The sequence below is a fragment of the Fulmarus glacialis genome, unplaced genomic scaffold (genome assembly GCF_000690835.1).
Source record: "Fulmarus glacialis isolate BGI_N327 unplaced genomic scaffold, ASM69083v1 scaffold45839, whole genome shotgun sequence".
Lineage (NCBI taxonomy): Eukaryota > Metazoa > Chordata > Aves > Procellariiformes > Procellariidae > Fulmarus > Fulmarus glacialis.
In genome coordinates, this window is record NW_009234762.1 from 8,692 (window position 1) to 32,369 (window position 23,678).

General features: G+C 36.4%; 1 protein-coding gene across 1 annotated transcript; it reads left to right on the top strand.

Moving 5' to 3' along the window:
- Nucleotides 1-2,143: 2,143 nt before the first annotated feature.
- Nucleotides 2,144-21,728, top strand: LOC104082567 (adenomatous polyposis coli protein-like). The gene is made up of 3 exons (XM_009585739.1): nt 2,144-2,300; nt 20,492-20,576; nt 21,515-21,728. Exons 1-3 carry the CDS (start codon nt 2,166-2,168, stop codon nt 21,718-21,720), a joined length of 426 nt encoding a protein of 141 aa, XP_009584034.1. The 5' UTR covers nt 2,144-2,165; the 3' UTR covers nt 21,721-21,728.
- Nucleotides 21,729-23,678: the final 1,950 nt, after the last annotated feature.

Here is a 23,678-nt window from a genome sequence, read left to right on the forward strand (position 1 = left end):
ATTTTAACTTGCAAATTTGTGAGTGAGAATTCCTTAGTGTGGACAGAAAATGGAAAAACTTAATATTTTTTATCATTACCTGTCCTTTAATACCAATCATGAATTAAAATAATGGGAGAAAAAGATACTCTAGCTAGAATCAAAATGCATGTCAAATACATGGCACACAGCAGCTTCTGTAAATGAACAAATGTGTGATATACTTGAATTGAAACCGATAGATTCTACCAATACTACAATGCAATATTAATTTATGACAACTAATGTGAAAATGTTTTCACTTCTATCTACCTTTCCTTGGGCTTGTGCAGAGTTGTCCATGCAGTGTATATTCTGAAAATAAATGTGAACTACAACTGTTGGTTTTATTAATAAGAATGGAAACTGTTACTTATTAAAGGAAAACATACATTAAATGGAACAGAAGCAGTCTGCTTGATTTCTTTTTTAATTCTTTCTTTTTTTTTTTTTGTTACAACTCTGACAACTCTCCACCTTTTAGGTGAAACAGTCTGATGGTAAAAGCACAGAATTCACAGAATAGAGTAGGTGTTTCCAATTGCCTTAATTTCTCTTAAAAATGAGGTCTCCAGTAAAGCATGACCAAATTTTGAAAAAGAAATTTGTTAGGGATTTTTTTTCTTCACCTTATTTGTCGTGTCATGGAAATCACAGTTCCGTAAGTGGCAGGCTTCTTCCTTCTCCCGTCTTTGATGATGACAGGTACTTAGAGCGTGAAGACTTTCTTCTTGAAAAGGAAATAAACTAGTCATATAAAATGCAATACAGCTTTTGTTATTGTTCCTGTCTTCAATGGCATATATTCTTCTTTATGTTTCATTGAGTTTAAATTTAGAAAGGTTAAACACAATTTTCAAAATTGGGGAACTAAAACCTTTTTGAATAATTCTATCTATTTTTCAGTAGGCTGGATAATTCAGTTAAGATTCATCTGGAAGAGCAAAGTTGATTACATAAGGAGTTACACAAGCAGTAAGGTCAAAGGCTTAATGAGAAGATGCACAGAAAATGCCACATAAGAGCTTTTAATTGTTTCATCTTTTCCAAAGTACTGCAGTAACGATGAAAAGGAATGTTGTCCTGTAAGCTTTTTATATTTTTTTCCTTTGAGTTACAGGGCGCATACTTAGGAAATTCCTGTGACAACATTGGAAGGGTAACTTGTACGTATATGAAGTGCTAGGCTCCCTTTTATTCTCTTGAATGGCTTATGAATAAGAAGTTGATACTTTCAAGTGTAAAGAGCTTCAAACGTAGTTAGCCATGTTTTAGTTAACTTACATTGTTAGATGAACAACTTCAATGGTTTTTGGTTTGGAAAGTGGGAAACAATTTGAGTTTTATAATTTAAATTGGAATATTTTTCTTTCTCTTTTGTAATGGCTGGATAATTGTGATGGTGTTCTAGGATCATGTTACAATATTACGCAAAATAATATGGCCTATCTTGATATCAAGAATAGCCTTTTATCTTTTTATTCTACTCTGCAATATGACCACTTCTTGTGTTGGAATTTTGTAAGTATATTTGTTTTAATCTTTATGCCTTGGAGGGTATTTTTACAAAAGACTTGATTACTACTACATTTGATGCTTTTTTCTCTGTTAAAATTCCTCAATATTTACTGTTTGCCTTTCATACAACATCTCCTTTAATGTGTCCTATTCCTAGGGATTTTGAACATCTGTGACTATCTTTCATTTCATAAAATAAGTAGGCAGTCAGCATCTTCTAGATATGGTTGACGGTGCTTGTTGTCTATCCAAAAATGGTTAAATAAGGTATAATTTCTCAGTGTTAGAATTGAAATGCGAATAGTAAGGATGCTTTTGTATGATGCTATGATTTTCTTTTATGTATTCAGGCTTCCCTTAATACCTAATGCAATTGTTAATGAACTTCTTTCATTTGCTTAATCATGTGTATCAAATGGAAGCCCACTGAAAAAAAGTCTTTGAACTGGCAGTAGTTCTAGGCATTAATAGTTTGGTTTAATGGATTTACATTAAGCGTTTAGAAAGTTGAGTGGTAAATGGGAAAGAGAGAAGGATAATTTTATGGTTAGATAAATTTGGTGGTTTTTTCTAAAATGTTTAAATTTAATATTTTCTCTTACTTTTTTTAGGGCTGAGGGTAGCCCAGGATGGCCGCAGCTTCATATGATCAGTTGTTAAAGCAAGTTGAGGCATTAAAGATGGAGAACTCCAACCTTCGGCAAGAGCTAGAGGATAACTCAAATCACCTAACAAAACTGGAAACCGAGGCATCTAATATGAAGGTATTGAAAGCTCTCTGCCTGTGTGGATCAGCGTTTCTGTTACTGCCTTTTGTGTCATGGACTGGTAGTTGCTCAACAAGTTTTGTGTGCTTTTAGATTCCTACAGAAGTCCTTTTCCAGGCGGTGTAACGGAAAACTATCAAATCTACTTAGTGAAGATTCATTTTTTTTAAATCTGAAAATTGAAATATTTAAAAACAGTTTTTTAGAAACAGCTTCCAGTTTTCGTAGCTTCTTTTCTGGTGTGTCATGATAAGCACCACCATTTTAGCACTGCTGTACTTACCAGCAGGAAGTCCAATCTGCTGACATAGCTTGACAAAGCAAGTATTGTTCAGCTCTTGAAAACATGGGAGAGCCTGGAGGTTTTCAGTGTTTTAAGGTAAGTTTAAAAATTTTTGGGTTTACAATATTTAACATCCCAAAAGGAAAAATAAAAAGTAAAGTAAGACTACAAGTTCCTCCAGCCTCTCCCAAAGCCTAAATTCATACTTAATAATTTCACCCAACTCTGTCCATCTGGTATTTATTGGTTAGTTGTAGGCCTTCAGAGCCACCTATCCAAGAGGAAACACTAGGCTCAGCTGGAATTTAGATTGATTTTAATCGGTAGGAAGATACATACACAGCGGCATCCATGTGATCCATGACACTGAACAAGGCAGAATTTCACAAGCATTATAGCTGCATTAATGTAGTGCTCTTCCTAAGCTGACAAATCCTGCTGCTTTTTGCTAACAACCAGCAAAACCAGACTGCTTTTGGTACCTCAGTTAGTGTGACTCAGAAATTGTTGGTATCTCTGCATGTAGTCTTGTATAGGGTAGGCATATTCTAAATATTAAACAACATTTGTATGTTCATCTCCTTGCTTTATGATCTTCATATCACAGACTTACTGTTCCTTTATAACTAATCTTTTTTTTTTAAATATGGTAATCTGATGAATACAGCAGTTAAAAATAATTTGAACTGAACTTTCTTTTCCTCCAGCATGTAGGTTGTGATCTGTATATTCATTGTAAGAAGAAAAATTTTCTTGTGTTCTGAAGCACTGTCACTAGTTACAACACTTGAAAGAAGCACAAATTTTTCAGATACATTTAATCTTTGCATTGCAGTGTAAAATGAACATGGCTCTGCTACCTAAATTGAAATGCAATTATAGTCCTTTACACCAGCTACTTGAAACAGTGGTTGGCATTAGCAGCTGTGGAAAAAAATCTGTTTGCTCAGTTACGTATTTGAAAGCTAGTTCTGTCATTTACACTATTTTTCTTAAGATGATAAGATAACAAATTTGTCAGTAACTCCCCTTCCCTCCCTGTCATTGCAGTCTAAAATAAGGGAGGGAAGAACAGCAGAGGTGATCTTCCTAATAGTTTGAAAAAGGAAGAGCGAAAATGTCTTTTTTCCCTTCTTTGTCCCCATACAGTTCTTTTTCCTTTTTTTTTTTTTTTCTTCTTTCTTTAAGCTTTTGCGCAGATAATTAAATTTCCGCTGACCTAGAGATAGATCAGCTGTATAAGCTGGTCTCTAGGGCATTAATTTGGGATGTGGAACAGCTTTCTGTCCTTACTTCAAACCTGGCAGACCACCAAACGGAAGGTGGCTCTATCGCACTCCACAGAGGAGTGCTTATGAGCGTATTCAGAGTAGATACCATGTTTTTTTCTCTCCTGAAATGCCATTCTAGATCTAAGGAATTTATCCTAAAAAAATCCAACTCAAATGTCAAACTCAGTATGTTTCTTTTCATTTTGGGGCATGGGTGGGGAGATTGTTTAGATTAAGTTTGAGATTTTTTTTTTTCCCTAAAAAAAAAAAAAAATCCGTATTCTGTGAAGAAATTCTAATCAATTGTGTTCCTTAGGAGTACTTGCTCTTGCAGCTGAACCAAGAAGCTGTGTTTCCTTAGTTTGTTTCAGATGTGTTTGAAAAGGGTCAAAACCTAGCTTTGACTTGACTTGAACCTGAAGGATGGTATGGGAATGATCTTGGAGTCTGATTGGAGTCTGTGGGTGAAGTTTGATGGGGATCATTGCAGGATTCTCTTTAGTCAGGAGATAATTTTAGTTTTGCAAGCTTTTGGAGAAACTATGCAGTGGCATTGTTCCACTGAAAGAAACTGCATGATTTGTATGGTTCCAGTGCCATAATTGGGGATAATTACAAGAAAAGTAATTAGAAGAACCAGAGCAGTGGAGATTGAAAGCCCTTTTGCTACCATATAAGCAATTAAAACTCGAAATATTTTGGAAAAAACAATCCTTTGGGACCGTATAAGTGTCACAGAGCCCTAGCAACCCCTCCCACCAAGTAAAATCCCAAATATTAGTGGGAGAAGGGGAGCAGCAGTGGGGAAAACAAGCTGTGGTTCTGTGGCAAACATCACTGTTCTTGCACCATGAATTTTGATCTGTGGGCTAGTGCAGAAACACCTCCCAGTGATTCTTTGGACTGCTAATGTGTTTGCTTGTGTCTCCTCTTTGCCTTACGTTCTTTAATCGGTTGTGAAAGGCAATAGTTAGGAAGACAATTTTAAAGACATTTTAAAGACAATATTGTATCTTTAAAGAAATTGATTTTGGAAGTAGTAGTGTTAAAATGTTGTGTAAGTGTGCCTCGTCTTTATAATCACTCAATTTCAGAAATGTAAGGTAATCATACTGGAATTAAAAGCTTAACATGAGCTCATCTTGCACATATATTTATTATAAACTGCTACTGACCTATATAAGAACAGTGTCTGAATGCTTCATGTTTAAAGCTAAATTTCATATTTAAAAGTGAAAACCGTACATTTGCTGACCAGAAAACAACATGATCGGTAAACAAAGATAAATGTGATAATGGGAATGCCAAAATGATTAGTAAAACTGTGTCCGTTTTGTTTTTTAATTTGTGTTGTCCTAGCGATTAACTGTTCAAACAAAAGAAATCCCTCAGAGTATTATGACTAACTTGGGAAATTCAGTTGTTACTATTGGCTTACTGTCAGATGAAATACAGCGGTTTGGTATGATAAAATGTTCGCTCTAAATCAGCAAATATGCTGTTTGATGGTCAATGAAATAATGATGTTGGCCCATAAATGACAAAAAATGGTTTCAGTGTCTAGATGTAGATAGTAACAGTAACTGCACAAAACACAGACTATGGACAAATTTAGAAAAAAATGAACGTAGTTTTATTTGAATTCAAAAACATGAAGAGACAAAAAGCAGTCCAACATCAGCTATACTACTTTGTGCATGTAAATGTAGGAGACCTTTTGTCAGAAAAAGACCTCAATTTTTGAGACTTACATTGCAAATGAAGATTATCCTGCCTGGTTCCTGTAAAAGACGAGTATTTTTCTGTTAAGGATGGCTTTTTTTTTTAATGTCATAGCTAATTCATATCAGCATTTTTCCCTGTATAAAATCTGGGGGGAAATAGGTATATGTAATTTAACTTCAAGTACTCAAGAAGTAGCAAAAGAATAGCTTCATGCTTGATTTCCGCACTCACTCTCTGAGTGCTTGGATTTTACAGTAAATGAGTAATGCTTGTTATCTTGTGTAAGAAAGCTATCTTTATTATATGTGATGCTCTGTGGGCAAAACATTCTCTTTCGTCTTTATATAGTACACTTAAAATTATATTCTATATGATTTTCCAGCTTATTTAATGTCCTCTGTATTGTGTCCACATGTATCAATAATAAAATAGGAGGACTGTCAGTGGAACTGATTCAAGATGTCTTGAATTTTTTTGAGAAACATTCTAACCAGCTAAATATACACTGTAAAGAAATCAGGCAATGGTTAAACTCTTCTTCTCAGAAAATCATGAACTGCTTATTCATTACAGTTTTTTGTTTTGTGGGGGGTGGTTTTTTAGCAGATCATTGTCCTCATATAAAGGCTTTAGTTTTAATAATTTTCTGTGGGTTTTTTTGGTTGTGGTTTTGTTTGTTTGTTTTAAGGAATTCAGGTTTAAAACACAAAGTCCTAAATAGCTAGTTACTGTGATGTCCATTCCAGGTCCAAAGAGTGGTTTATCTTTGACATGGATTGTGTTTGTGGGTTTCTTCCACTAGTTAGACAGCAGGGTAATAAACCTTGTGATGCTATTATGTTGGATTGGAGTGGATTTTGACTAAATAAAACAGCAAGTGGTAAGATATTTTGAGGGTTTTGATTTTGAATGTGTTTGTACGATGTTAAGCTAAGATAATTTAATGCGGTTGCAAAAGAAATTTTAAGCCTATAGAATATAATATTCCAGATTTATTGCAGTGTTGTGCATACTTTGTGAGGTTGATTAATTAATGCCCAAATTAGCAGAATTAAAGGTAAAAAGTGTGCTAAAGAAGATGCCATGGTGCCTGTTTTTCATCTTGTTCCTGTCATGATGGATTTGTGAGAATATGAGAAAGCTTAATATTAGTAGAACTGAGTGTGATTTTATAATTAAATATGATTAGGTTGCATTTTATTTTGTCTGCATATCCCATAATATCTTTTTATGACTATTTAAAGGGATAAACATACAAAACCTTAGCAGGAATAGCAGACGGACTAGCAATTTAGCAACTTAACAATTACAGTAGCTTGTTTGTTTCATTAAAAAGAGGGAATCTGAAAAATGTACTGCTTCCAGCTTGGAGTTTGTTAGCATACGTTTGTTTATAAAAACGTAAGATTGATGTTCAGAATGTTCCAAGAACTAACTGGCTTGCAATGTTTTGACGCTCTGTTACACTTTTTGGACATGAACTCTTCGTCAACCTTGTACGGAAGTAGCATTTTGTGATCTATAAGCCATAAGAGTTTTATTAAAAAAAAAAAAGCGTGCTGATCCTTTACATCAGGTATACCAGTGGCTGAATCGCATCCTTTTTTTAGAAGTTTACACTTGTAGCAATGTAAGATTCCAGATACTATTGGTACCCTTTATCCCCCTTGCATAAATTTTAACATTTGCTTTAAAATGGCTGCTGAGGGATTCTCTTTTTTGGAATGTGTGACTACTTTTATCAAACGTCTCCTTGATCAGGTAAGCAGGTGATCACATATTCTTTTAACTCACCAAACCCCATTTTATGGTCATACAATCTGCTTAGCCACCATTTCTTGATATTTAACCTTGAAAACCTATTTTATTCTGATCAGCTGTTTCTGATCATCAGTGTTTAATGATCCTCATTGTAAAGCATAGAAGGTGCTAGGAGATACTTTTGTAACTGGCACAGGAATTTTTGGTTCAATGTATCATGGTAAGGCATGTGCTTGCAAATTAGAATTCGAAGCCTAACCTGATACATACAGCTTAACAATTTTGTCATGTGCTGTACACATATGTAGCGTGTATCTATTTATCTGTATATGAGGTTCCTCAGGTAGATGGTAGATAAATACGTTTAATGGATGTCCATGTTTGCAATCCCATCTTATAAATCTAACAACAGTTTTTCTTCTAAGGTACCAGAAATTACACATTTTGCTGGGGATACTTACTGTGTCAGATAACAGGACTTTCCCATCTCTTTCCAAAGGGAAAGTGTTTTTAGCTTCATCTTGCCTTTTCGCTTTTTCCTTTTATCTTTGGAGAAAAGATGTTTAGTTCGCATCAGACACAGTAAAATGTTTCATGAAGGCATACAGAAATAAAAAAATAATTGAAAAATTATGTTAAGCTGTGAAAGCAAAGCATCCAGTACACAGAAGAGAAATGCTTATGTTAAAATAGATATATTTGATCTAGAATTGTTATTAGTGAATAGGCTAGTAAGCAAACTGCGGTATAACTTGAGAAGTTTATATTTGAATCTTGAATTTAGTACGATAGGCAATTCTTTGTGCATCCTGTTACACATTAGAATATTAGCATCATTTCCAGAACTGTCACTGGAAATCTGATTTCCAAGTGATCTGAGTTATCTGGTATGTGGTTATTTCTGCTAAGAAGTCAAGTCAGATACAACATAGCGGATTATAGTTGGTTCGTGAACCAAAACAATGTTCTGATATCTCCACAGTGATTGCTCATATGGAGCTTAGGGATATTTCCCTACTATGCAGAGAACACATCAGTGGCCCTGTCTTGAATTTACGTGTCAACAATAAAACTTATAGAACAAAGGGATAAAACAGTTACAGTAAAATGTCAGAAATAAATTATATTCACCCAAGTGTTCGAAAGCAACTTGAGTATGAAATTGCTGAACTGTCAGCTGTAAGGTATAACCTGTTTCACCCTCTCCTCTTCAGCAGTTGGGAGGACTGAGGTATGACCCCTTTGGCTTTAAAGAAAGAGCAGACTATAGCCTAAGAAAGAGGAGAAATCATTTACTGGAGTGATCGTGAGATCTGGATACTTGAAATTGTAGTCATGCAAATTATTTACCTTCTGTCAAAAGCCTTCATCAGTTTGTCAGCTGGTAATTTCTTCTTTGTTCATGGATCCTGAAGTTCCTCTTGGTAGGTGCAGCAATTCAGCAAGTATGGCTTCTTAGTCAGAGCTTCTCTTCTGTATGAACCACACTATGTCAACCTTACTGCTTAAGAGAGTTAGTTAAGTACCTCCTAGCCCCTGAGATTCTTCGCCAGCATGTTTGCACTTGCCTCCTTACTTATCTTCCTTTATTTGTTGTCTGTTAAACGTAGTGATATATTGTCAAACTATAGAATTCAAACTGAAGAAAGTTCAGTGGTCTTTTTTTTTTTTTTTTTTTTTTTGCTGTTCAACCAGACAGACATCTGTTACCAAATTTACGTGTGTGTATGTAGTTTTCCTGTGAGACCCTTTACATCTTTAAGTTCTTCTGGTTATAACAACCACTTGTGATTGTCAGACAAAGATAAAGATCTGTATTCTGTGTTTAAAATGGCCTCAGCATATAAGTTATGGAAGGTGGCAGGTGTGATGCCACTTTTTAAGAAACAAGAAAAGTTTAGGAAAAGCTTAGGATCTACAGACCTGCAAGCCTGACTTTGTAATGGACATGTTGTCAGAAACCACAGTAAAGAACAGACTACTAGTGGGCAAAGAGTTAACTTTTCTTTCTTAGGGAGAAGTATAGCTCACAAATATGAGTTCTTTGAAGGAATCATTGAATAGGAGGAAAGTAATACTGGCACTGATGAGTCTGCTTGGATTTCTAAAATAAGTTTAGTAATGTCCCTCACCAAAAACTTCCGAAGAACCTAAGTTGATTTAGGAAGGTTCTTTGATTACTATCCAACTTAAAGGTAGAAAATGAAGAGCAGAATAAATAGTCTGGGTTTGGTATTTTTTATTTTCCAGTAGTGTCCTAGCGAGATTTCTGCCGTGACCTGTGCTTTTTCAACATATTTATAAGTTATCCGGAAAAAAAGAATGAGATGAAAAAGTTTGATGATTTTCAGTGTGGTAAAAATGAACATGGAGTGTGAAGAGCTGCAGAAGAATCTTGCGATATTGACTGGCTGAACTGAATACACGGCAAATAAAATTCAGTGCTCCAAAGTGTAAAACGATCATGATGGAAAGCAGCGTAACTTTATTACATCATGAGGGGTTCTGAATTAGCATGGCAACAACATAGAAGGAGGTTTTAGAGATACTGTAAATGTTTGAAAATGTCAGGTATTTTTTATAAGTTGTCAGGTTAGTGCTTAGTTTGGATCCAAAAAGTCAGTCTGATATTGGGAATTACTGGGCCTAGATAGGGAAGTAAAAAAACTATAATTATGTCAGGATGGACACATGCTGCAACCAGAAGTTGAGTAGTACGTCCTGTACTGATGAACCTCCTCAGAAAGGATCTAGTAGGATTAGTACAGGTGCAAAAAAAGAAGCGGTATAAAAAGCTTCCTTAAGTGGCATGATTGAATAGAATGGGACTTTTCAGGTAGAGAGAGCAGGAAAAGAGAGAGGGACAGGATGGGAAGAAGGTTGTTGAGCTCTAAAAGATCGTAAATAGCATGAGGAAAGTTAATAAGGAATGATTAGTTTCCCTCGATACCAGATCTAAGGGACATCAAATAACATTATCAGATAGCAAGTGGAAAACAAACAAAACAAGGTTTGTTTCTCATCATAAGTCTTTGCCATGGGAGCACTTGTATGCCAAAAGAGTGGATCAGGAGGTGGTACCACTGAGACATGGTTTCAGGAAGTCTGTAAGTCAAGGCCAGCTGGAAGCTGGGGAGAGGATGTACAAGAGAAGTGAAGAGTAGGCTTTGGTTTGTTCCATGTGTCCTCACTAGGTTCCTGCTGTTGGAGGTGGGATGTTGGTGTGGATGGATGTTTGGTCTGTCTCAGTGTGAAGGACAACGTTTGCTCTTGGTTCAGTTCTTTTTTTTTTGCAGCTGGGTTATTCTCCCTTAACAAGTGGGGAGGAGGACGAGGAAGAATTTCCCTCCCTTCTAGAGCTCCTGAGCATTGTGAAGGAGAGGGAGAGGGGCCTTCAGAGGTTGTGGGGGAGGGGGGGTGTGGCTGGAGTGGGGTGAAGGAGGGAAGGTGACAGCAGCAGCCTGGGAGCCCATGGCTGAAGAAGAAATCTGAAGAGCCTGTGGCAAAGTAGGAAATTGAGACCTCTGCCTGGCCAGCGATGGAGAGCCCTTTTTCGGACCAGGTAGCTCTCTGCAGTTCACATCTGCCCTGCAAGGGTACAATAGGCAGTGGAGGGTTGTACTGAGACTCAAGAATAGCAACTGAAGTGTCTCTTCAAGTAACTTCTTTTTTTTTCATTCAAATGGTTAATATTTTTAATTAAAGGGTTAGCTAATTATCCTGGTTTATAGTTTAGCTTTTTGTTTTGTTTAAAAACTTTTCAGTCTTCTTTGGGAGCTCAACAGAAAGGGTTAATGAGAAGGTCTAAGCACATCCATCACAAAGCTCTGGCCACCTGAAAAGTAGTATGGTCCCCAATGCATTAGTTTTTATGTTCCTGGAGAACACTCTAGCAAATAATTTCAGGAAAGCATTTTTGGTGAAAATTTGTACTTACGTCAATTGGGACTAAAATGTTTGGTAATTTAACTTCAAAAATTCTGTATGAGGTGGCACTACAGTAACTTTGTCACATTAAAAAGTGGTAGGTTTTGGGTGGTGGGTTTTGGTGGTTTTGTTTTGTTTCAGTTGGGGTTTTTTGTTTGTTTTGTGGTTTTTTGTTTTTTTTATTAGGAAACCAGAGTTGTTAGATTATTATATAAAGGGCCAGAGAATTTGAATAATTTAAGTTGCCGGTATGATCCCATAATTTCCTTACAATTTATGAAGCAGTTGCGAAGCAGTTGCAAAGCATCATGATCATCCTGTGCTGCTATGCTGCTGTGAGGTTGTGGGCACATTACCATTTTTTACTGTATCCTTCGGTTCTGGCATTTGTTTTTTTCGCATCGTGCTAGTTCTGTCTGTGCATGCCTAGCTTACAGCTTTTTGGAGAAGAATCCTGTTTACCTGGATACAGATGGTAGTAAAAGAAACTTCTTTTTTTGCTTGCAACTAGCAGCAGTTGAACATAAATTTTCCCTCCTTAATTAGCCTGTGTGTCACCAACTGATGAGAACCTTTAGCATGCTCTTCATTTGCTCATTGCCATGCAATTAGTGTACCTCAGAAAGTGGTGCCTGTGTTGAATCTGCCCTTGTCCTGGCATTGTTTCCATGCATCTTTCAGCCAACTCTAATGAGTCAACTTCATTTTGTCCAACTGATTTTTCAGCATTCTGGCTGATGTGGCGAAAGTTAAGGGGTTTTTTTTTATGCTTTATGCTCCTGGCTCTTAGGAGTTATTTGTATGGTACTGTGCGCTCTGCTGACTTAACAGAGCTTGTTTTTCTTCTCTAGACTTCCATTTTTTAAAGCTTGTTTTGATACATGCTCTGTCAGGCACACAGTAGAGGCTTTGTCTTGATTTCTTTGATACTTCACTGAATTTTGTTGTGGCCCAGCTTTAGGGGAGTTTTAAGCAGGAACATAAATTACAGCAGACAATAAAGAGAAATGTAGAAGGAACCAGAAGTATTTTGAAGAACAGCTCAAGGTGCAGTAGCAAACGAGGAGTTCGTGTAATAAGTTTCCTGTTTTTGAGAAGGAAGCTATGGGAGGAAATCAATGAATTGAAAGCATAAATTAAAGAAATTTCTGTGAAATTTTGTTTGTATCAGTTTTCAGTGGTGGGGACGTTGCAATAAATCTGACCCCCAGATCTGTTCTTTGCTTGTAGCACTAACAAACCTTGTGATTGAAATGAACTACAAAAAAGCAGTCATTTACACAATGGAGTTTGTTTTTACTTTTTCCCCCTCTTTAGATGAAAAAAATAGCACCAAAAAAAAGACTTAAAATATGCAGTTTATTTGGGTTTGCAGATTCAAACATTAAGGAAGTGCTGGCTTTAAGGTAGGTGATGCCACCCTGATTTTATTAGCTGGTTTGTACACCCTATGATAGATGATTTTACCTGTTCTACAAAAAACCTTCCAAAGTTAGCATGCTCAATGCTCACAGTAAGGATGAACATATGCCCTTGTATAAAATAGTGTTATTTTCTAGTTTACCTCTGCAAATGAAGTTTTTAAACACAGATTTTCATGTATATAATGATCTCTAGAAAGTCACTTATTTATCTTGAAAGTTACTTCTTGACAGAAATGCAGTCTGCAGGAAAAAATGGAACTTTTTTCCAGAAAATATATTTTATTAAAAATAATTTTTTTTACAGTATTTAAACTAAAACTCCATCTTCTTCTCCCAGCTGGATTTATTAGCCAAACCATGTCTCCTTGAATGAGCTGTGGTCTCACTATGAGTAGGTCACATACATCATGGAAATTGTGCGACTGCAGTCACTGTCAGAAACACTGTCTGCAGACAGATGAGCTAGTAAGAGAGAATTCAGTGATAATTGTGCGATACAGATCTCACATAGCACTGTGGCATCCTGGACAGACAGTACTCAAAATCCAATTACATTCAGTACAATCTAACAAAATATTTTGATTCAATAATAATGTGTATTTTGCTTTCAGAGTAACTGAATTATGTTTTGTATTCTGAAATAATACAGATTTAAAAAATTCACGACAAGCTAACTTTGTTGTGCACAGTAATAAATCAGCTAGCTGTAGGAATTTCACATTATACCTATTTAATAAGGGAGAACTTTGAGAATATAATAGTAGCATAGGATCTGATACTTTGAAAGTCAGGTCCTCTTCCAAATGGTTGGCCGTATAGCCATTAGCACAGCAGATACGCATATACCCCTGCTCTTGGTGAAAGCCTATTTTAGCTTTATATTCATCCCATTCTGCACAACAGGTGTGATAAAAATGGACAGAACGTGTCTGATGTGACAGTCTCCTCTATGTGCCGTAAGACTGGTACCACCTCTTCCCTCCTGAAAGGCATGGGTGCCCACAAAAACATTCTGCATGTGCAAAATCCAATGAATAAGGGAATTAATTTGAGACACCTAGTTTTGTTCTTTGAGTAGCCATACTAGATTTCTACTATTTTCCTCAAGTCTTCATATTTGCTTTATTTAACTGCCTGTATGAACAATCTTACTGTACATGATAATAGCTAGCTAGTCTAGTTTAAGAGTGAAATGAGCTGCGTATAGTCTCACAACAAAGTCTGAAACACAAAGGCTGTTTGTCTGGAGAATTCTTAGGGGCAAGTTGGCAGAGTACTAGCTACTATCTTTTTGCTGCCTAGTAGTCTTCCATTGACAATGCCTCTTTTGAGGCTGAATTTCTAAAGATTTTACTTTCGACTTATGAAAATATTATTTTTCAATGTTTTTCAATAAATGCATTTTTTGATGAACAAGTATGGAGAAAAGCCATTGATTGAGCAGTAACATTCCTTGCCTGTATAAATATTTGTGGAATAGGTGCTAAATTCTGAGCTTCTATAACTTTTGCTGTGTGAATTCGTCCAGTATTTGCTTTCCAGTGTATGTTTGGTTTCCATTTAATTTCAATACTTCCTTTCCCAGCATGTAAGTGCTTGAACTTTTAAGTCTTTCAGGGGAAAATTATAATCATGGTTAGCATAGGAACATATGCTTTTTTCTTTCCCCCCCAATGTGAGCTTTTATCTTCCTTCTCAAATTAATTCCCTTACTCTTTGGATTTTGCACATGCAGAATGTTTTTGTGGGCACCCATACCTTTCAGGCAGGAAGAGGTGATGTCAGTCTTACGGCACATAAAGGAGACTGTCACATCAGGATTGTGGCATGGGACAGAAGAATACTGGTAGTACAGTGGATATGCAAGGGATAGAGCAGTGGATAGATCCTTTAAAAATACTGCTAAAAAAAGTAATTTTGAAGATATTAATGCGTATTGGTCATTTCATAAATTCTAATGTGTGAGTGGAAGAAACTCCCATAAGCTGAACTGATTTTTACAGATTTAATCAAATGATGAATTCTGGGAAATACTTCTCTTCAGTGACTGCACAACTAATGCAGTTAGACATTTGCAAATAACTTTAAGTTCATATGAACTAAAAATGCGGTTATCAAAGTCATTTAGCATCTTACAAAACACAGACATTTAAAATATCAGTGAATTTATTTAAGCAGTAAAGAAGCAGCTGTGACATATTGATTTGTGTCTTTAAGATTGTTGGTATGATTTCACAATGAGTAATATTTTTAGCATTATCTTTGCAATTCTAAAGATTCTATCAGAATCCAAATTGTGTGGAAAATTGAATAAAAGACTTTTTTTTTTGAGTTCGGTAAAATTGAGCTGGTGATATATATATAGAGTTACTGACATTACTTCAGATAGCATTCTTTCGGAGCATAAAATCAGATAACGTTGGTTGATCTGACAGTGGGCTTGCACTAAAAACTTAGTAGACATTCAGCAAATGACAGCTCTTGAGCATGGTGGCATCAAGTGAATATTTTTCTGTTAGAAAATGACATTGTTTGAAATTAAAATGAACAACAACATCATTTCACATAACAAATGCTTTTTCTACAAGGTTAAAACTTGAATTGCTCCAGTGTTTCACCTCAGTCAGCAGTGCTGTCATCATTAATGCTATCATTTGGACCTGGTTATAGGGTTGAGCAGCCAGAGCAATTGCTTGGCGCTTCAGGCAGCTAGAAGAGCTCCCACCAAGTTTGGTTACAGAGCAGCACAATTTGCCAAAATGTATAGGAGTAAAGGGCCTCTTCTGTAGCTCTCACTTGGCCCCTGAGAGTTTCGTACCATGTGTGATCGTATTAAGGCACTGTCAAGTTCGTGTAGTTATGAGGGGTCATGTAAGACCTTGAACTTAAGTTTATGCTATCTATAAATGCATAGAAAATAATATTCTGGTGTTGTCGTCCCCCTCCCCACTGTTTTGACATCTGATGTTTTTGTTGAATTGGAGTGATGGATGTGCTTTTATATATGTAACCTTTTTTTCTGACCTTTTAAAGCAATAATAATTGAAACAATGTGCAACACTGGGTTGAACTTCAAAACTCACTTTCAGTTTAGAGTGCAATTGTATGTTAAGTTTTCAGCATATTGGGTTAAAAACACGAATACAAATGCTGTCAGGAATATTCTTATTTTAAAATACTGCTGATTTGATTAAAAATCGTAGTTCTGAGTTATTCAGTGTGCATCATTCCTATCCTATATGGTGCTAATATAGATGTTGAATTACTGTCTGAAATTGTAAACACTTTCTATATTTGTGCAGTTAAACCTGGTTTTATACTCAAATGTTGTAACTATAGTGGTAACCAAGGTAAGCATAACCTAAAAAAACTAAACTGAAGGATAACTCAGTTTGGGTTTTGTTTACGAACATCAAGAGAAACACACAGTGGAGTCTATGTGTGTGTATGTATATGTAGATGACAGGAATGTCTCTTCACACAGGCCCAAGTATAGTTGTTATCTAAAATGGAGGAACAGGTATGAAGAGTGTCTTACTAAAAATTCATTGACATTGATAGAATAGCTTTTGTTGGAAGTCTTTTTAAATGTAGATTCATGCTTACCTTGAAATTTCAAAACATCTTGTTGGCTTACTATTCTAGGTGGTACTGGCTTGTGAGTATATCTGGCATACTGCTGCCAGCAATTTCATGTATTTAATTATCATGATGATTTTCATACATTTTGCCGTTCGCTGAATACACAAAATTTTTAGAAAAGTGAATACAAGTAATAAAGCTCATTCTATTTAAAAGGCGGGGGTGGAAGCAAGTAGTGTTTACAGAAGACCAAACGTATCTGATTTGTCTGAATTGTCATCAGTGCTCCTTTTCCTGCCAGAGGAGAGGTGTATGTCTAAACCAGAATGTCTTTTTACAGGTACCATATTTTGAACTATTTCTAAATATTAATATTAATATTTATACTTACAGTCCTCAAAAATTGAATGTACTTTTAAATCTTAATGCATTGGGAGTTGAAGTCTGGCATTATTAGTGTTGTTTCTCTGTGGTTCCATTCTTTATTAGCAGCTTGAGTAAATTCACAGCCCTTTAGCAATTTTATTTACAACCCGTAGCACTTAGCTGAGTGCATGTACTGTTAGTTAAGATGCTTTTCTTCTCAGTAGTTTTCCAATTACTGGCTGACAGGTCTGATCTTTTTTTATTTAATTATCCATAAAGTAGTTGTAAGATCAAGACTACATTCATAGAGTCCAAACAAACAAAAAAAAAATTGACATTGTTTCTGTACTTCACAGTCCAGAGACTGAAGACAGAAACCTTTTTACATGATGATGAGTCATAGGGACAGCTCCATTTCCGAAAGCATTCTTTTGTACTTCTCCAGTAGGATAAGATAAACTGGGTTATGTTTAAGTGACCATTAAAATAATTTGACTTACATTCTTTAAAATAACAGAAGAAAAGTTTTGCAGCCTTCCTTATAGATACACTTACTTTTGTGTGTTTTATCAGTAAGTTACTAGTAAGTCAGTAAAGAATTTGCTTAGAATAATGCTATAAGCCACTACTAATATATTTATTCAAACTTGCATAACTAAACAGAATATTAATTTAACTTTAGTTACATTGATTTGGATTTATTTGTGGAGATTTTACACTATTTAGCAGACATTAGATAAAAAGTAATATAAAATTATTGTGGAAAAGTACTATTTCAAAGCATTGTATTAATCTTGGCGGAAAAATGGAGAACCGCATGTAAACAGCATTAGTGTTGAGTCCTGGAATTGCAATAAGTGAATAAATAAAAATTTGCATTATCACAGTAATAGATAACTTGCCGTGTTTCTTCCAAATGGGTTATTGCAGAAAACTTCTCTGTTCCTTTATTAAAGTAAAATTGTAAATTCCCCAATTTGTCATTTTAGCACACTGCCTCATTTTCCACCAGTACCTGGCGCAGAGGCTGCATCTCCCTCTCTAACCTTTGTCTGCTTCATTAGTTTAGATCTCAAAGTGTACCGTGACTGAGTTTGAAATTGATGTCATAGCCTCAAATGTCATTGTTACCTTAGCAATAGTACTATAGAAAAGAAACGTAGAAAAATACAGAAAAGAACGCTTTACTTACCAACTTGAAAAAAATGCATGTGCTGTTGAAGAAAAGAGGATAATGTAAATCTGAAAGTTACAACCTAAATTAATGAATTGTAGCAGAGAAAATTGAGAAAGGTGATCCAGTATGCTAATGTTCAACTGTTGCCAATATTCAGAAAGAGCAGTCTCTAGCTGCCTGGACACTTCAGTGATGTAACTTGGTAGCACAGGAAAAGGTGATAGTATTTCCGCTTAGCTGTTCATACTGAAGCAGGAAGACTCATTATGTAGGAAAGTACCCTGAACATACAATTTCTGAAATAGCAGAACTGCCATGCAGAGAGAAGGGAAGGGGAGGAGGCTTCTAAGAGGGGAGTGGGAGGAGGGTTGGAAGTTTGGGTTGAGTTTTTTTCCTTCACTAAGGTGCTGTTCTCAGAGGAAAGGGATTCATTATTTATTTCTAAATTTATCTGAGTTGACAGGTCTTTCAGAAGCCTGCAAAACTCCCAAGACCGCTCCACATTGCCCTTTTAGGCTTTTAAGCTAAGACTGCTGTCTGCAAATGTTATCTGCCCTTACGTCTGATAATGTAGGAGTCCTTCTTTGAAAAACACTGGATTACTTGTTTGTCTGACTTAGCTGACAAGGCAGATGTTATGTACAGAGGTGGCTGGGCCATATGGCTAATCATGATGCCCTTGAATATACTTAAAAGCACAAGCACAGTGGAGATGTCTTTCTGCGAGTAGTGATTTTACCGCACCAGACTTGATCCTAAAGGCTATGCCAGCATCAACAGGTAGTGCAGTAAGACCAGATCTGTACATGATTACGTTGAGGACCCAGCGTGCATAATATATATGTTTCAGAGGATTTTGTTTTTAGACTAGCTCCAGCCTGGTCCAGTGGAGTGAATGCCCATTAGCAGTCTTGAGTGTAACTGCTGGCTTGGTTTGATTGGAAAGGAATTTGATTCACGCTCCGAGGTCACCCTACGATGTGAACCGAAGTACAGCTGGTGGGGCAGATGTGAGTCTGGCGTCAGACTGATCCAAACTAAAATGCGAATGCAGACACATACCTTGACTCCATCATTCAGGCAACATGAAATTTGGCCTCAATTCCACCTGCAGAATTATTTCCAGAAAACAGTGTAAATGTAATTAGTGTCTGTACTCCAGAATTCCTCTTCCTAGAGTACTGGCATCTAATTACACAGTGGGTGGCTGCAGTGACTGTGCTGCTACTTTTTGCTCCGAGTTTAGTGCTTGGAGATTAATTCCCCAGAACCCTGTGCAGTTCTTTACTCAAAATCCTTTTACTTTTTTTTTTTTCTTTTGTACAAGAAACAACACTTTCAATACAGAAAAGCTCAGTAGTGTGTCTGTTTAAAGAATGTCTTGACTTCTTGTAGATGCTGTTTTGTTTCCTTTGAAAAGAGCAAAATGTGTTTGAAAGATACCTCCTGTACAAGTTGCAAGAACCATTAATGTTGACAGCAAGGTATGCTAGGCTCTTAAAAGAACAAAACAGTGATGTGGAGTTTTTTTTAAATTGTCTAAAATTCATTAGTTTTCACGTGTGGGTAAAAGTACAATTCTGGGTGTAGACTCTATGTATGAAAAGTATGGAGTACCTTTCATTATTCAGAATTGTTTTCATTTCCTGACTATTGCCGCTTCTAAAGGTTTTTTCTATGCCACGGTACAAAAAATCATATTGTAAATTCCTGTAAGAGCATTTTGCCTTGTGGCCAGTCTTTTCAATTTATTTTTAGTATTGATATATCTGCCATTACGATAAAGAAAAGGCATTCACTAACTTGCATTTAATTTTCTACCTGAATTTAGACCACTGAGCATTAGGGACCCGAGGGCTTACAGGCCCCTTTTAGTGTAGTAGTCATTGTTTACTATGAATCTTTTTGTGCATTAAAAGTATGTTCCTTCAGCTGTATAATCTTATCATACGTAGTTTCAGTAGCACACAGCAATATTCTTGGCTTTGAAGCTTCAGCTGCATGAAGGACTCCTAAATCTCTTTCTTGTAGGCGTGGTGGTAGTAGTAGTAATAGTAGTAATAAGCCAACTAATACAACACCATGAAGGAATCTTAAGTCTTTTCCTCACAGGTGTGGTAGTGGTAGCAATAGTAGTAATAAGAATAACATGACTCTCCTTGCTGGTTTACAGTGGTGCTAAGGCCCTGCAGAAGATAAATCCTGGGGATTACTTCTGCTCTGGTATCTTTGAGGTTTAAAAAAATGTGGTATTCAAGCTACTTTTGTAACTTTCAGTTATGTATCCAAATTTTATTTTTACAAGGCTAACTTTAGGTACACAGATGGAGAAGTTTAACTAATTTCTCTGTGCTTCCATTTCTCCATCTGCAAATTTGAGATAACTGGTATTCACTTTGAGAAGAACTTTTAAATAAGCTGATAGATTGGACTACCAGAGACGATGAGTTATTCAGGTTATACTTTACATCGTGACAGTGCTTAGGGAAATACTGCAGAGTATATTTGATGGCAATTAAAGTTCTGACACTTGGTCACTGCTCATATGAAATATAGTTTACATCAGTGTCTCAGTAGCTGTTACATAAATGTGCACTTGAGGGCAGGATAAGATGTATTTACCTGTGGTTTATTATTGTAAGGATTTCTTAATTAAGCTTAATTTCTTACAGGAGGTGCTGAAACAGCTGCAAGGAAGTATTGAAGATGAGGCAATGGCATCTTCTGGACAAATTGACTTACTGGAACGACTTAAAGGTAAATTTAGAATTATGTTTTAAGTAGGTTCATTTGTTTCCCGGTTGTTTGTTCTTTGCAATAAAATTTTCGAACTCAGCTGCACCTTCTTTCCATTGCTGACTTTCATGGTTAGACATAGTCTCAGTGCCTGTTATATTTGCTAAGCATTTTAAGACACATTCTCAAAAAATTTGTTCCTGTGCTGCTTTTGTGCTTTTGATACTGTTACGCTAGGATGTCATATTAATTGCTTTTGACACAACTTGCATTTCATTCAGTTCTTCAGAAAAAATACATTTGTTTAAATTAATGATGGATTAGTTCCACCAATGTTCTAAACTTGTTTGCATGCCCTGTCCTCTCCTTGTCATATTACTGGAATTGTATCTGTCATGCTGCAAATTGATGTCCCCTTCCCTAGAGCATCTGCTGGAATGTGCACCATCCCATTATATGGGATGTGCAAAGCAAGCCCAGACCACTGACTCCTGTATACATCCATTATCCCTACCACTAAACCAGAAATATCAGAGGGGATGTCTACGTTTAAGGGCCCTGTGGTGTACAGAGTTGTCATCATTTACATGACAGTGAAGCATCTGCAGGATCTCTTGAGAAAGAAGCTATTAGGAAGTGGGCCACAAGAACAATTCATGTGACATTTATGCAAAACTCTGCCCGTTTCTTAAGTCCTCTGGGAAAGAGGCTCATGTTGGGGATACTGTTTTGATTGTCAGGATTGCAGTTTGGCTATCTGCTCAGACTACTGGTATTCTCCAAGTGTACCATTAAGATTGGTTTTGTTCGCATTATGTTCTTCTGTGGATTCCAATGCAAAATGTTTCCATCAAAAAATCATGGATTTGTTCAGGAAATAAGAAATTAAGATAGAAATGATCTTTCAAATTTGTGCTGCTGAACTTCAACTCTGAAAATGTTTGCTTTTTATTATCCAGAACTGAACTTGGAAAGTACCAACTTCCCTGGAGTGAAGTTAAGGCCAAAAGTGTCCGTGCGTTCATATGGGAGCCGGGAAGGGTCTGTTTCAAGCCGTTCGGGAGAGTGCAGTCCTGTTCCTATGGGATCATTTCCAAGAAGAGGATTTATGAATGGAAGCAGAGAAAGCACTGGTTATTTAGAAGAGCTAGAAAAAGAGAGGTAAATTTCTTTGTTTATTCATCCGGTATGGATTGACTTCTAATTTTAACATGAAAGTTTACTGACACACTTAGTATTTAACCATCATGCATGTAGTTTTGATTACTGGTATATTTATCTTAACAAGTAAGAAAACCAGGAATCTACATTATTATTTAGAAATCTTAAAACACATCATACAGTTTCTACTGCTTCTTCATATATGCATTTCATTGTTACTGTTTGTTGGCTGAAGGTTGTTTTACTTTTATCAGCAGATTGTCAGCATCTGAAATATATTTAGAGAGAGGGAGTAGAGCATCCCAAACACCTCTGTATCTTCTCACCACTTATTGATAAGTGGTGAAACTGTAACAACGTGATGGTGCAATCTCCTTCTCTTTTTTGTGAGTGGTTGTTAACTACCATAGCTGGTTGATCAGTTATTTACTATTAGCAGACATTTACCTAGTGATTCTGCTCTCTCAGCAAAAATGTCAGCTAAACAAAAGTATTTACTCTGTCTTCACAGCGTTGTTCCCATCTGATGGTTTGTGTTGACAAAATCATGAAATTTCTTTTCTTTGGAAGGTAGTGGTATCCATTTAATAGGAAGAACATACTTTCAGGGCATAATACAGATTTGTAACACTTTATCAATCACTTTCAAAGGAAATGCAAAGTAAGAGACTTGCAGCTGTTTCCACTGAAGACATTTTTGTATCTTAAAATGAACCTGACTGAAATCCCAGATGTTTTCCGAGGCCTGTCTGTAAGACAGGGTTTCCTAAAGATTTGGTCATTGACAGCTACTTAATGGATAGGATGTCAAGCTGGGGGCTGCAAAACCAAATAAATAGTATTTTTATGCCTAGTAGTCGTTAACAAGCAAAAAATCCACTTTGGAATCATAATACAAAAACTTGCTGGGTACTAAGTGGTTTGTGCGCGGCCCTTCAGAAACCCCTCCTCTAAAGGGCCTTTCCTGGTGTTCAGTAAAATTTTTGCAGTCAAGAGCTGAAAGGAGTACACTTTTCCTCCAAGGTACTATGTCTAGGTCCCTTTCTTTTGGTCCTATCAGTAGAATGAAAGTTAACTTCCATGGGTCCGTATTGAGCCTCTTGTAGCAGCCACTCTATTTTTTTCATTTTCCTAGTCAGGATCACTAATCGTATTTATTCCATGGCGTAAAACCTAGATTCCTGAGGAGCAGTGTAAGAATATTTAGGAATTTGGGAATCTCTTCCCACTTGCTCATCCCAGTCTTCAAAAACCTAATGTGTCTGCCATTTTCCATCTTGACAAAACAGTGTACTTGTTTGTATTTTTCCAGTACTGTTTTTTACTGCATGTGATACTAAAATCTTTAAGTGTAGTTAGGACTTTCAGTAACGATTCAAGGAACTCCAGGTCACTTGGAACAAGCGGTATTAATTTCTAGCAGCTGGAGTTCTTCAAGGTAGTTAGCGTATCTGATTTATGATCCATGATCCTTTCCCACTCTCGTGGGACTATCACTAAGGTGATGATTCTTTGGACATTTTTCTCGGCAATAAAGACAGCTTAGGCAGGGAACTGGTCTTTGCTCCAAGTAACGCTGAAAAAAAGAGATAAGGATATTTTCACTTCAGATGAGCTTAGGCAGTGTTACTGATGCAGCTGATGGGGTGAAGATTTGTGCTATGGAGAAGATGAGCTGTAGAGGCATGACCAGATCACATCTGGCTTCATTATTAGTGAAATGATGGATAATCCAAACTGCCCTATTCTTTATGCTGTTTCAGGGGACACGTAGGAACACGTAAGGCATTGATGCGGACCCTGGGTAGCCAAATGAATCAGACTTGGGGTGGGGTGTGTAGGACCACGCATCTGAAATTACGACAATTTCTGAAAGAAAGTTAACCACGTGTTTTCCTATGCTTTGTGTCTGAACTTGTTTGGCATACTTACTAAGTTTCTGTGTTTCTAAGCATATATATA

Bases quoted from the DNA above. Each gene is read 5' to 3' on its own strand.
- LOC104082567 (XM_009585739.1), top strand. From the start codon at position 2,166: ATGGCCGCAGCTTCATATGATCAGTTGTTAAAGCAAGTTGAGGCATTA. The intron at 2,301-20,491 runs GTATTGAAAGCT...AATTTCTTACAG, and splicing joins CCGAGGCATCTAATATGAAG to GAGGTGCTGAAACAGCTGCA. The intron at 20,577-21,514 runs GTAAATTTAGAA...TTTATTATCCAG, and splicing joins CTTACTGGAACGACTTAAAG to AACTGAACTTGGAAAGTACC.